At 44.1% G+C, this 14149-nt stretch overlaps 1 protein-coding gene across 1 annotated transcript in view; it reads right to left on the reverse strand.

The window, feature by feature from the left end:
- Nucleotides 1–14149, reverse strand: part of LOC144673462 (uncharacterized) — a 104994-nt gene that overhangs the window by 37536 nt on the left and 53309 nt on the right. Inside the window, 2 exon segments of the mRNA XM_078535283.1 lie at nt 7148–7153; nt 7653–7735. Coding sequence (XP_078391409.1) covers nt 7148–7153; nt 7653–7735 — 89 coding nt within the window.

Here is a 14149-nt window from a genome sequence, read left to right on the forward strand (position 1 = left end):
ATCATTATGAACACACTTCTCCTCAGCAGAAGAAATTAAACAAACTTTTCTCAGCAATTTTTTACCTTATTTAACATTCAGTATTAATGTATTTGATATTGATGCCCTTGGTTAACTTGAGGCTCTCTGAAATAGACAACATCGAATTGCAAACTTGACTGGCAAGCAAAAGAATGCCAGGCACCAGGTAATGCATTTGATATGGGTCTGTTAGACAAAGGAAAGCCAATGGATGTTATCTACTTGGACTTCCAGAAGGCCTTTGACAAGGTGCCGCACAGGAGGCTGCTTAGTAAGATAAGAGCCCATGGTGTTAGTGGCAAGGTACTAGCATGGATAGAAGATTGGCTGTCTGGCAGGAGGCAGAGAGTGGGGATAAGGGGGTCCTTCTCAGGATGGTGGCCGGTGACTAGTGGAGTTCCGCAGGGGTCAGTGTTGGGACCACAACTTTTCACTTTATACATTAATGATCTAGATGAAGGAACTGAGGGCATCCTGGCTAAGTTTGCAGATGATACAAAGATAGGTGGAGGGACAGGTAGTATTGAGGAGGCGGGGAGGCGGCAGAATGATTTGGACAGGTTAGGAGAATGGGCAAAGAAGTGGCAGATGGAATACAACGTGGGGAAGTGTGAGGTCATGCACTTTGGTAGGAAGAATAGAGACATAGACTCTTCTGTAAATGGGGAGAGGATTCAGAAATCTGGAGTGCAAATGGACTTGGGAGTCCTAGTCCAGGATTCTCTTAAGGTTAACTTGCAGGTTGAGTCGGTAGTTAGGAAGGCAAATGCAATGTTGGCATTTATTTTTAGAGGACTTGAATATAAAAGCAGGGATGTGCTGCTGAGGCTTTCTAAGGCTCTGGTCAGACCACATTTAGAATATTGTGAGCAATTTTGAGCCCCGTATCTCAGGAAGGATGTGCTGTCCCTGGAGAGGGTTTAGAGGAGGTTCACGAGAATGAACCCAGGAATGAAAGGCTTAACATATGAGGAACGTTTGAGGACTCTGGGTCTATACTCGATGGAGTTTAGAAGGATGAGGGGGAATCTGATTGAAACTTACAGAATACTGAAAGGCCTGGATAGAGTGGGCGTGGGGAAGATGTTTCCATTAGTAGGAGAGACTAGGACCCGAGGGCACAGCCTCAGAGTAAAGGGAAGACCTTTTAGAACAGAGATGAGGAGAAACGTCTTTAACCAGAGAGTGGTGAATCTATGGAATTCATTGCCACAGAAGGCTGTGGTGGCCAGGTCATTGAGTGTATTTAAGACCGAGATAAATAGGTTCTTGATTGGTAAGGGGATCAAAGGTTACGGGGAGAAGGCGGGAGAATAGGGTTGAGAAACTTATCAGCCATGATTGAATGGCGGAGCAGACTCGATGGGCCGAATGGCCTAATTTCTGCTCCTATGTCTTCTGGTTTAAACCGGCTCTTCATTGATCTGGGAGCTGCAGCCCCGCTCGATGCAAACTGGGGAGGGGGACCGGTCAGTTTATTTCCGGGGTTTGCGGTTTACACATGTTTCCGGAGCCTCTCGGTCCACGCGCCGGATCCATCGCTCCCTCCGCCCCGCCATCTCCACCTTTACCCATTGTGGACCCGTCTCCCCATCGCCATTACCCGCACTGCGCATGCTTCAGTCACAGCCTGGCCCCGCCCCTCCATTCACTCCGATTGGATGGAGGACCAGTCCCGCCCTCTCTTCCTATTGGTCCTGAGCTGCCGTCAATCACCCGGGCATTGTGACGGTTTCAAACGCTGAGAGCGGCCACAGACTCAGCCTGACTTGCTGATTCTTGGCAGCATTTTCTGTTTGGGAATTAGAGCTAGAGATGGATGGTCTGTTCCCCTCTGTCCGGGGGGATTCACACTCATTTCCCCAGTGCAGTGATTCTCACGTTTACTTTATATGAGAAAGTCCCCGGTTCAATCCCGGCTGGAAACTTTGTATTTAACATTGTTACTGATGAGGAATTAACAGTGAGTTTAGTTTCATGTCGAACAAGGTGACAGTTACTGTTGTCTCATTCTAGAGAAAACTGATCCACTCTGACCCAAAAACAAAATACTGTAACACCCTAGGTGGAAATCCAACCTAGAACTAGGGGGTCACTGTTTAAAAATAAGGGGTGGCCCATTTAAGACAGAATTGAAGAGAATATTTTTCACTCAGAGGGTCATGAGTCTTTGGAATTGTCTTCCTCAAAAGGCGGTGGAGGCACAGTCTTTCAATATTTTTAAGGCAGAGCTCGGTAGATTCTTGATAAGCAAGGAGGTGAAAGGTTATCAGGGATAGGCAGGAATGTGGAGTTAAGGTTACAATTAAATCAGTTCAATTAGATCAGACTCGAGGGGCCGAGTGGCCTCGTCCTGCTCCTAATTCGTATATTTGTTTGACCTCAAAACAAAAAATATTGGAAACTCTGAGCAGGTCAAACAGCATCTACAGAGAGGGAAACAGAGTGAATGCTTCAGGTCAGGAACCTTTGATCCAAACTGGAAAAGAATTAGAGATTGAACAGTTTACCGGCAAGTACAAAGTTAGAGAAAAGAGTGGAGGAGGATGGTGGGGTCGAAGGATTTTCTTATGATGAGAGACAATAGTGGATTTAAAGGTGAGAGGGACAGTACGAAAAGAGAGAGAACCGTTAAGTATATTGTCTAAAATGTGGAAGTTGGATGGTCAGCAGTTTAGTGAGAATAGTGTCAAGGAAGCCGAAGGCACGTCTCAGAGACAAGATGAGCTGAAGGAGATAGAAGATAGGAGAGAAACTGGAGAAAGATGCAAGTGCAGAGCTTGGACAAGAAGGTGCTTCAGATACAGTTTGGCCAGGTGGGCTAGTGGAAGGGAGGGAAGAAGCAGAGGCAGCTGATAGGATTGTCTCAATTTTAGTGACAAAGAACCTTCATGAGCTTCTCATACTTGTTGTTTGAGGTGAGGAGGAGGATACGGGGAAAGGGAGAGCACTTCAAAAGAAACTAACTTCTGTTAGAGATATTAGAAGATTCACCACACTGTGCGTTCAGAACAAAGCTGATTTATTTGATTTTTATCCAAAATATTAACCATTATAACTGGGCTGGAGTTCATTAACATCAGCAGAAACAGACCCCAATGAACATGGTTCAGTCCTGGGCATGATTAACAGCAAAATAAAATCACTGTAATTATTTGTGAACTCGCTGGTGACTCATCAGGGTGGATGACCAAGTGAATCTCTTCCCACCCACGAAACAAGTGAATGGTCTCTCCACACTGTGAGCTCGTTGGTGTGTCTGCAGATGGGATGACCGAGTAAATCCCTTCCCACACTTGGAACAGGTGAATGGCCTCTCTCCAGTGTGAATTCGCTGGTGTTCAGTGAGCTGAGCCGATTGCCTGAACCCAATCTCACAGTGAGAGCATCTGAATGGTCTCTCATCAGTGTGAATACATTGATGGGACATCAGACCCCCAGACCTTTTATAGCACTTCCCACAGTCTGGGCATTTAAAAGGTCTCTCATCAGTGTGGACTCGTTGATGGCGCATCAGTTCTCCAGAACTTTTAAAACATTTCCTGCAGTCTATGCATTTAAAAGGTCTCTTGTCAGTGTGAACTTGCTGGTGTGACAGCAGATTGGCTGATTGAGTGAATCCCATCCCACACTCGGAGCAGAGGAATGGTCTCTCCCCAGTGTGAATTCGCTGGTGTACAGTGAGTTCAGATGATCGCCTGAAACCACTTCCGCAGTGAGAGCAGCTGAACGGTCTCTCGTCAGTGTGAATATGTTGATGGGACATAAGTTTGGGACATAAGTTTATCTAAAGTTTGATAGCATTTCCCACAGTCCGGGCATTTAAAAGGTCTCTTGTCAGTGTGAACTCGCTGGTGTCTCATCAAGTTGGATGAACAAGTGAATCCCTTCCCACACTCGAAGCAGGTGAATGGTTTCTCCCCAGTGTGACCTCGCTCGTGTATCAGCAGGGTGGATGACTGAGCAAATCCCTTCCACACTTGGGGCAGATGAACGGCCTCTCCCCAGTGTGAACTCTTCGGTGTGTCAGCAGGTCAGATGAATTAATGAATCCCTTCCCACACTCGGAGCAGGTGAATGGTCTCTCTCCTGAGTGAACTCGCTGATGTTTCAGCAGGTGGTTTGACTTTGTGAATCCCTTCCCACACTTGGAGCAGATGAACGGCCTCTCCTCAGTGTGAACTCGCTGGTGTGTCAGCAGGTTGGTTGAATCAATGGTGAAGGCATTGCCCTGAGAAACGAGTCAGCAAATGGCTGTCAGTTATATTGTTTAGCTGAGAAAGGCACAATGTATGCTCAGCTGAACAAAATAAATGACAGCCATTGGCTGATTCATTCCTCAGATAATGCCTTGACCAATCAGGGACAAGCTGCCTGGTTTAAATTTCAAACAATGCTTGGCAGTTAACTGCCAGTCACCATCAATGGTGCATTCTCCATGGCAATGCTACTTGCCAACCAATCCGCACTCTCTTCACACACAGTAAAACTTGTTGTTATTGGTATTCTTTGGACAGATTTTTAATCAGTAAGGGGTATGGGGACAAGGCAAGAAAGTGGAGTTGAGGATTATCAAATGAGCCAAGATCTCATCATGGTGGAGCAGATTCGATGGGCCGAATGGCCTACTTCTGCTCCTATGTCTTATGGTCTTATTCTTGCGAAGTGTCCTGATGAGTGTAAGATGAAAAGCATAGACCAGTCTCTTTTTTCAGCAGTACTTATGTCCTGTTCTATCAAATGACTATTACAGGTGTTATTAACATCAGCAAAAACCAGAATTAATATGGTTCAATGTTGAATGAGACTAACAGCAGGCATAACAGCAGAATACAGCTCCTTTAGTGACTTGTGGACCCACTGGCATCTCAGCAGGGTGGATAACTGAGTAAATCCCATCCCACACTCAGAGCAGGTGAATGGCCTCCCCTAGTGTGAATTCACTGGTGTCTCAGCAGGGTCGATAACTGAGTGAATCCCCTCTTGCACTCAGAGCAGGTGAATAGCCTCTCCCCAGTGTGAACTGGCTGGTGTCTCAGGAGGTGGGATGAGTCAATGAATCCATCCCATTCCTAGTCATTTGCTAATTAGTTTAAATCTAAGCCCTCTGGTCATTGACATCTCTGTTAATGGAAGTAGGTCCTTCCTATCAACTCCATCTGGCCCCTCATAATTTTATACATCTCAGCTAAATCTCCGCTCAGCCTCCTCTGTTCCAAAGAAAACAACCCCAGCCAATGCAATCTTTCCTCACAGTTAAAATTCTCCAGCCCTGTCAACATCCTTGTAAATCTCCTCTGTACCCTCCCTGTTGTGAACACATCCTTCCTGTAATGCAGTGACCAGAACTTTAGTCAGTAATCTAGCTGTGGTCTAACTAGTGATTTATACAGCTTTGGTATAAACCCCCCTGAGTTTGGAATAAAAACAGAAAATGCTAGAAATACTCAGCAGCTCTGGCAACATCTGAGGAGAGAAAGGGGTTTCAGGTATGTGATCTTTCATCAACAGAAATTGCTGGAAATATTTCCTGCTCTTGTATTCTATGTCTCAGTTAATAACAAAAAGTATCCTGTCTGCCTTTTTAAACACCTTATCTACCTCTCCTGGCACCTTCAGGGATCTGTGGACATGCACTCCAATGTCCCTCTGTTCCTCTACACTTCTCACCATCATACCAGTAATATTCTTTCCCTTTGCCTTGGTTTTCCTCCCCAAATGTATTTATTACCTCACACTTCTCCAGGCTGATCTCCATTTGCTACTTTTTTGCCCACCTGATCAGCCTATTGATATCTTTCTGCAGCCTATAGCTTTATTCCTCACTGTTAACCACAAAGCTGCCAATATCTTAATCATGGCCCCTATGTTAAAGTCTAATTCAGTGATTTATATCATAAAAGCATGGGATCCTGCAGTAAGCCATCCAGGGCTCCACTGGAAACAGCCTTCTTGTCCCAAAAACACCTCTCAACTATTCCCCTTTGTGATCGTCCAGCACATTGTTTAATACATACAAACATACGAATGTATGATCTAGGAGCAAGAGTAGGCCACTTGGCCCTTCAAGCCTGCTCCGCCATTCAATAAGATCTTGGCTGATCTGATTGTAACCTTTCACCTACCCCCAATAACCTTACACCTCTTTGTTAATCAAGAATCTATCTAGCTCTGCTATAAGTGTCTTCAAACCCTATTTGAACTAGAGTTTGGCCCCAGGAGCATGATATATAGAATGCATAGGATGCATCCTGGTTTTCCGACATGGAACCGGATGCGCAATTCACAGGACTTGGATGCCCTGCCATCCCTTTGTTTATCCAATTATTAATTCACTTAAACAAAATAAACTAATGATTAAAATAATTAAGGATTCATCAGCTACTCTCCAATCAGCTTCTTCCATTGTGTTGAAGTCAGCTTATTTTTATAGGAACTTAACAGAAATGTTTGAGTTGATTGGGATTATATTCGCTGGAGTTCAGAAGAATGAGGGGGGATCTCATAGAAACCTATAAAATTTTAACAGGACTAGACAGGGTCGATGCAGGATAAATGTTCCCAATGGTGGGTCAGTCCAGAACCAGGGGTCACAGTCTGAGCATACGGGGTAGACCATTTAGGACTGAGATGAGGAGAAATTTCTTCACCCAGAGAATGGTGAGCCTGTGGAATACGTTACCACAGAAAGTAGTTGAGACCAAACCATTGTATGTTTTCAAGAAGGAGTTAGATATACTCTTGGGGTGAAAGGGATCAAAGGGTATAGGGAGAAAGCAGGAGCAGGCTATTGAGTTGGATGATCAGTCATGATCATAATGAATGGCAGAGCAGGCTCGAAGGGCCGAATGGCCTACTCCTGCTCCTAGTTTCTATGTTTTTCTTAACTCCGAATACCTAAACACCTCAGAGTTTAATTTCCTGAAAAATTCAGACTTCTTCACGATTTCAATCCCTGGTTAGTTAGCTTTATCATTATCCCATAGATTTGATTAATTACTGACTCTAATTATATGTTAAATTATCAATTTGTCTTTAGTTTTAGGCTGTGATTACTTAATAGTTGATCAATGCAGTGACCAGAGCTGTACTCAGTACTCTAGCTGCGCTCTAACTAGTGTTTTACACAATTCTAACACAATCTCCCTGCTCTTACATTCTAGTCCTCAGACAAGAATGTGTCCCAAATGCCTTTTTGACCACCTGATCTACCTGTCCAGCCACATTCAGGGATCTGTGGATCTGCACTCCAAGGTCTCTTTGTTCCACAAAACGGGATGATGCTGAGAAGTATATTGTTCATTCCCTTGTCTTGTTTACCCTCCCAAATTCATTATCTCACACTGCTCCAGATTGAATTCCATTTGCCATTTTTCTGCCCATCTGACCAGTCCTTTGATATCTTCCTGCAGTCCACAGCTTTCTTCCTCATTCTCAGCCACACCAGCAACTATTGTAACATCCGTAAACTTCTTAAATGTAGGGGCAATGAGTAAGTCCAAATCATTGTTATAAACCACAAACTGTGGAACCCCACTGGAAACAGGCGCCCAGACATGATTCAGTCCTGGATGTGATTAACAGCAGCAATAACAACAGAACCCAACCCCCGCTGTCGCATGTGAACTTGCTGGTGTCTCAGCAGGTTGTTTGACTGAGCGAACCCCTTCCCACACATCGAGCAGGTGAACGGCCTCTCCCCAGTGTGAACTCGCTGGTGTGTCAGCAGATTCCTTTTACTTTTAAATCTCTTCTCACAGTCAGAACACTTAAAAGGTCTCTGATCAGTGTGAACAAGTTGGTGTGTAGTGAGATGAGATGACTGAGTGAATCTCTTGCCGCACACAAGGCAGGTGTATGGTTTCTCCCCAGAATGAACTCGCTGGTGTATCAGAAGGTCAGATGAATCAATGAATTCCTGCCCACATTGACTGCAGGTGAATGGCCTCTCCCCAGTGTGAACTCGATTGTGTCTCACCAGGTGGGCTAACCGAGTGAATCCCTTCCCACAGATAGAGCAGGTGAATAACCTCTCCCCAGTGTGAGTGTGTTGGTGTTTCAGAAGATCCTTTTTGCTTTTAAATGTCTTCTCACAGTCAGAACAATGGAAAGGTCTCTGATCAGTGTGAACAAATTGGTGTGTCAGAAGGTGGGATGAACAAGTGAATCTCTTACTACACACGGAGCAGGTAAATGGCCTCTCCCCAGTGTGAGTGCGTTCGTGGTTCAGTAAATCCTTTTTGCTTTTAAAGCTCTTCTCACAGTCACAACATTCAAAAGGTCTCTTGTCAGTGTGAACAAGTTGGTGTGTCAGGAGGTGGGATGACTGAGTGAATCCCTTCCCACACACTGAGCAGGTGAATGGCCTCTCCCCAGTGTGAGTGCGTTGGTGTGTCAGTAGATCCTTTCTGCTTTTAAAGCTCTTCTCACAGTCAGAACATTTAAATGGTCTCTCATCAGAATGAGCACGATGGTGAGTCCGGAGGTTTGATAAAGCATTAAATCCCTTCCCACATTCAAGGCAGGTGAATGGCCTCTCACCAGTATGAACATGCTGGTGTGTGTAGAGGCTGGATGACTGAGTGAATCCCTTCCCACACACAGAGCAGGTGAACGGTCTCTCCCCAGTGTGACTGCGTCGATGAGTTTCCACTTCAGATGGGGAATTGAATCCCTTCCCACAGTCCCCACATTTCCACGGTTTCCCCGTGGAGCGGGTGTCCTTGTGCCTCTCCAGGTTGCGTGGTCAGTTGAACCCAGGCCACACACATACAATATGTGTACAGTCTCTCCCTCACTGTGATGTTTTTTCAGGCTGTGTAACTGGTTAACTCTTTCCACAGTCAATTCACTGCAACACTGTCACTCGGGTGTGTGTCTGTCTTCGTGCTTTTCCAGTCACATTGATGTTTGAAATCTTTTCTCACAGACAAACATTCCTCCTTCCACATTCAAAGGCCGATGATATTCAGGTCCTGGTGAAGCAATTGTCTCTGTCAGATCTTGATGTGATGTTTGGTTTGAATCTCCCATCTGCAAATCAAACCCTCTGAATGCCCTGTAAAAAGAGTTTAATTTGAAATACTCAAAATATGCAATAAACAAATAGGCCATTCTGTCCAACTATTCTGCTAGTTTTATGCTTCTCCTCCCATTCCATGCAAATTATCTCAGCCTTTCAGTTTATCTTTCTAATCCCTTTTCTCTCACATACTCATCTAGTTTCCTGTTGAAATTATCAGTTTTCTTCCCTCAATGGTTTCTGTGAGTTCCACATCCTCTCACCACTCTCTGAGTAAAGAAATTTCAAGTGGAAACATTGTCTCCATATCTACCCCGTCCAACCCGTTGATCATTGTGAAGACATCTATCAGCTCACTGCTCACGCTTCCTTTTTCTAAAGAAAAAAAGCCCCAATCCAAACTTTCCCAACACCTGTAATTTTTCTGTTTGTTTACAAAGCCCATCCCTGTCAGTCGAGGATAGAAATTGAAAAGAGACAGATATTTCTCTTGGTTTGAGTTTGCTGTGTGTAAATCCCCCCCTTCTAACCCCCTGTCAGTCCAGGATAGAAATTCACAACATTCTCTCCTCCTGCTCCGGGTTTGTCACCGGGACATTTCTTCTCGGGTCCACTCGGTGCAAACGGAGAGTCGGTTGCTTCTCATTCGGGCTTCACGGTTTACACAACATGTTTCCGGAGCCTCTCCGCCCACCCGCCGGATCGCTCGCTCCCTCCACCCCGCCATCCCCCCCTTTACCCATTGTGGATGCGGGAAACAAACATCCGTCCTGGTCATGAGTGACACTGCGCATGCTCCCAACACTGGGCGGCACAGCGCCTGCGCACTGCTCTCCTGTAGCGTTGATAGGGGACATTCTTCACCGCCGTGCATGCTGGGTAAAATCGCCGCCATAGCGAATCCCAATTGTAAACAGATTTATTTTTGTTTTCTCACTGGGGTCGGACGGCCAATAAATAAGATTAAATTCCTGCTGGGTTTTCTTTAATTAACCCATATTTGTCGATGTGAATATTAATTTTATCCCGAATCATTGTTTCTAGGAGTTTCCCCACCACTGAAGTTAAGCTGACTGGCCTGTAGTTACTGGGCTTATCTTTACCCCTTTTCAACAAAGTTGTAATGTTTGCATTTCTCCAGTCCTCTGGAACCACCTCTGAGTCTAAGTATGATTGGAAAATTATGGCCAGCGCCCACATTTTCCACTCTTACTTCCCTCATTATCCTTGGATGCAACTCATCCAGTCCTGGTGCTTTAGCAACTTTAAGCATAGACAGCCTACCTAATGTCTCCTTCTTACCAATTTAAAATACTTCTATTGTTTTAATTACCTCCTATTTCACCGTAGCCTGGCAGTATCTTCCTTGGTAAAGACAGATGCAAAGTATTCTTTCTCTCTGCAATATTATTCTCTCATTCATTCTCTCTCCAGTCAGAATGTGCCCATTGCCCTTTGTTGTTTCATTGGCCTTTATTGCCTTTCATCAGCCTTATTTGGCCTTTAATGCAAGAGGATTGGAGTACAAGAATGAAGTTGTCTTGCTACAATTATACACGGCTTTGCTGAGGCCACAACTGCAACCCTGTGTGCAGTTCTGACTTCCACATTTAAGAAAGGTTGTACTTGCATTGGAGGTAGTAGAGTGAAGATTCACGACATTGGCCCCTGGGGTGAAATGGTTGTCCGATGGTGAGTGACTGAGTAAATTGGGTCTACAATCTCAGGAGTTTAAAAGGTGAGAGGTGATCTCATTGAAACATTTAAGATTCTAAGGAGCTTGACAAGGCAGACCTGGAGAGTTTGTCTCACCGGCTGAAGAATCAAAAACATGGGGCACAGTCTCAGAATAAGGATCTGATTATTTAGGACTGAGATGAGGAGAAATTTCTTCACTCATGCTGTTGTGAGGCTTTGGAATTCTGTACTCCAGAGGATTGTGGGTGGTCCATTGTTGAATACATTACAGGCTGAGACAGAAAAATATTTGGTCTCTCGGTGAATCAACATAAATGGGGAACAGGTGGAAAAGTGGAGTTGAAGCCAAAGATCAGCCATGATCATATTCAATGATGGAGCAGGCTCGAGGGGCTCTATGGACTATTCTGCTGCTATTTCTCATGAACTTATGTCCAGAAAATCATTTTAACTTGTGAAACTGATTCGATTTCTGATTCCCAGCTGTTTGTGTTTTAATCTTGTCCCATTGAGTGATTTCACTGTGACTGAATATGGTTTTACTGATCAATGGACATTTAGCTGTCAGTGACTGCACTGCAGAAACAATTCGTTTAACTGTTCTGCGTGGAAATGAGAAACTGAGCAGAAAATGTTTAACAGGTACACTTCTCTCAAATACTGAGACTAGAGAAGGGAAATATGTTGTTGACAGCAAGCAGTCTCAGGCACTCCATTTCTGATTAGTTGTTTTTATTTAATTGTAAGAAAATAGGGAAGTGTAACACAGAAATAAGAAGAGTTCATACACCACCGCCCCACACAGTTTACATCATTATTTTGATAAACGCTCCAAGATTTAGCCTTTTAAATTCTATTTGTCTTCAATACTCGGCTTTCCAAGAGCTTCTTTTAAACTCTTCAACTCATCTGTGATGGTCACTTTCTGTGCCAAACCGGCCTTTTTAGGAAATAAATTGATCATTACTTCTCTCTGCCAGCCTAACTTTCTCCCTTTTTATGTATGTCTTTCTCACTCTGCATCATTCTCCATCAATCCCACTCCCACAGTATTTGGAATATATATTGTTCTTCAATAGAAACAGGAGGAGGCCATTCAGCCATTGACGCTGCTCAGAATTCACTAAGAGAATTGTTGATCTGCCTATCAGCATCTTTCCCTTACCTCCATATTCCTCGCTCAACAAAAACGGAAAAAACTCAGGCAAGCAAACCCCCAGGAGGAAACTGGGCCAGGGTTGGGGGCAGGTGGCGTTGCGGAGGTGCTCAACTCCACTTGAGCATTCGTTTATTGAACCTAAGTCCAACACCTTAATCACTCAATGATCCTGCTGCATTGGAACCATTTTCTGACCGCTCATTGAACCAGACAGAACACATTCCAATTGTCTTGATGAGTTTCTTTTCCTCAAATGTTTCTCAGTTCTATTTTCATCAGAATGATGAATATTATTTCCAATTTGAAATGACTGACAAGTTCCTCTCTGCATTATAACTGAGAATGTGTCTATTTGCTCAGCATTAACTGCACCTGGTAATAGAGATGCTTTGGGACTATTTGAACTTGGTTTCAGCCCATGAACTCAATGGTTCACTGAGGACTTGGTGATACACATGATACCGACATATTCACGGCGTGGGGAAGACTGTGAAGAGAATCTGTGTATCTATATATGTATCAATATTGCATAGACAAGGAGATAGAAAGGAGGGAAACTGAAATGAATGGGGTGTATGAAAGCAGACACAAAGACAGAAGAATGGATGTGCACTGTGTATAATGTACCTTTACTCTCCTGTGATTTCAGATATCCTGTAACATGATGGTTGTGAACTTGATGTTTTTTTTAATCATATTTTGCTTAAATTCAAACATCCACCTTCAAGTTTGACATGAGGAGAATCTTCTCTGTTGCAGAGAGCTAGCTGCCTTTCCAGAGATTCATCAGAGGTTTCAATGATGATGATGAAGGTGGTGATGGCGATCATTACTATCATTTTATGTCTATATAACCAAGAAACAGTGGAAAGTAGAGGGGATTCTCTTGTGACATTTAATGAGGAAAATAATGCCACACTAACTTGCATCTTTAAATTAAGAAATCGTAGACCTCATGTGTGCTGACATAGTCAGAAGGTCAGTAAACCTCCACAATGTCACAGAAGAAGGTCATTCCCCCTGTAAGCAGACTGACTGTAGCCCAGCTCGGGGTGTTTCCATTCACTGACATAAAGGGGTGAGAACATCCGAGACACGATTTCAGATTATTGAGGGAGGGGTTTAGAATGGATATCTTCAAATATCCAACTCCCCTTTTACAGAGTGGACACTGACAATGCGGCTCCTCAGCATCTGGGTTGTGAGGGGAGCATTTCTGACAGGTACTAATGGATTAAACAAATTTAATCCTTTAGTTAGTTTTATGAACATTATTCGAGCCAGGATTTTTAAAACCCACAGGACTGAGCTTTTCCTGTTCGAACATTTTCTTCAGATCTGAGCTTTGGAGATTCTGTCACTCAACCCGTCCCTGGTTTCAATAAATGAACCAGCAGAAGGGTTAGGACAGGTTAGATTAGAAGGAAAAGTGGTGACTTTACGCTGTCTCTATGAGAGGACATGGAGCATCAATTATTTATACTGGTCCCGGCAACACCCAGACACACAGCCCGAGTTTATTCGAATGAAATACACCAGCGGTTATGCAGATAAAACAGATTTTACAACAGCCCATTTCTCTTCAGAGCTCGAAATCGGGACTCAGTTCACCATGTTAACTATATGGGGGCTGCAACTGACAGACACTGCAGGGTATTACTGCTCCCCGAGGCTCACAGTGACAGAAACCTGCCTGATGGGCCTGTGGTCAAAGGTGTTTCTCTGCCTAAATTTATCCACGAGGAATAGGTCCAACTACTTGTAGCGTTCCTCAGCAGCGTAGCCAGACCCATCCTTCACAATACAGGGGACAGGTAGAACCTCAGCACATAGTGACACTTGGTGTTTGCGTACCGAGGGTCTATGCACAGCTTGATGCAGCCACATACAAAAGTTGTTCTGAATGATGACAATATTTACCTTCTCCCTAAGCTTCTGCTGGTTCATTTATTGAAACCAGGCATTCTCCTTGTTCTAACGGTGATAATCCCTGTCTGCCCAGTGATTCCCTGAAGTCAGCCCTTGAATTGTTTGTGCATTGTTTCATCATATTCCCACATTTCACTAACAAATGTTGAAATGTTTGCTCCACACCCACAGGATTTCATCTGTTTAAAGCCACAAACAGAAAGGTCCAGTTTTCTTCTGGAGTTTGAGACAAAACAGCTTTCAAAATAATGCAGGGTTTCAGCCAATGAGAGAGATCAGGGCTCAGCACCGCCCCTCATTCACTCCGATTGGTTGGAGGA

The sequence above is a fragment of the Cetorhinus maximus genome, unplaced genomic scaffold (genome assembly GCF_964194155.1).
Source record: "Cetorhinus maximus unplaced genomic scaffold, sCetMax3.hap1.1 HAP1_SCAFFOLD_368, whole genome shotgun sequence".
Lineage (NCBI taxonomy): Eukaryota > Metazoa > Chordata > Chondrichthyes > Lamniformes > Cetorhinidae > Cetorhinus > Cetorhinus maximus.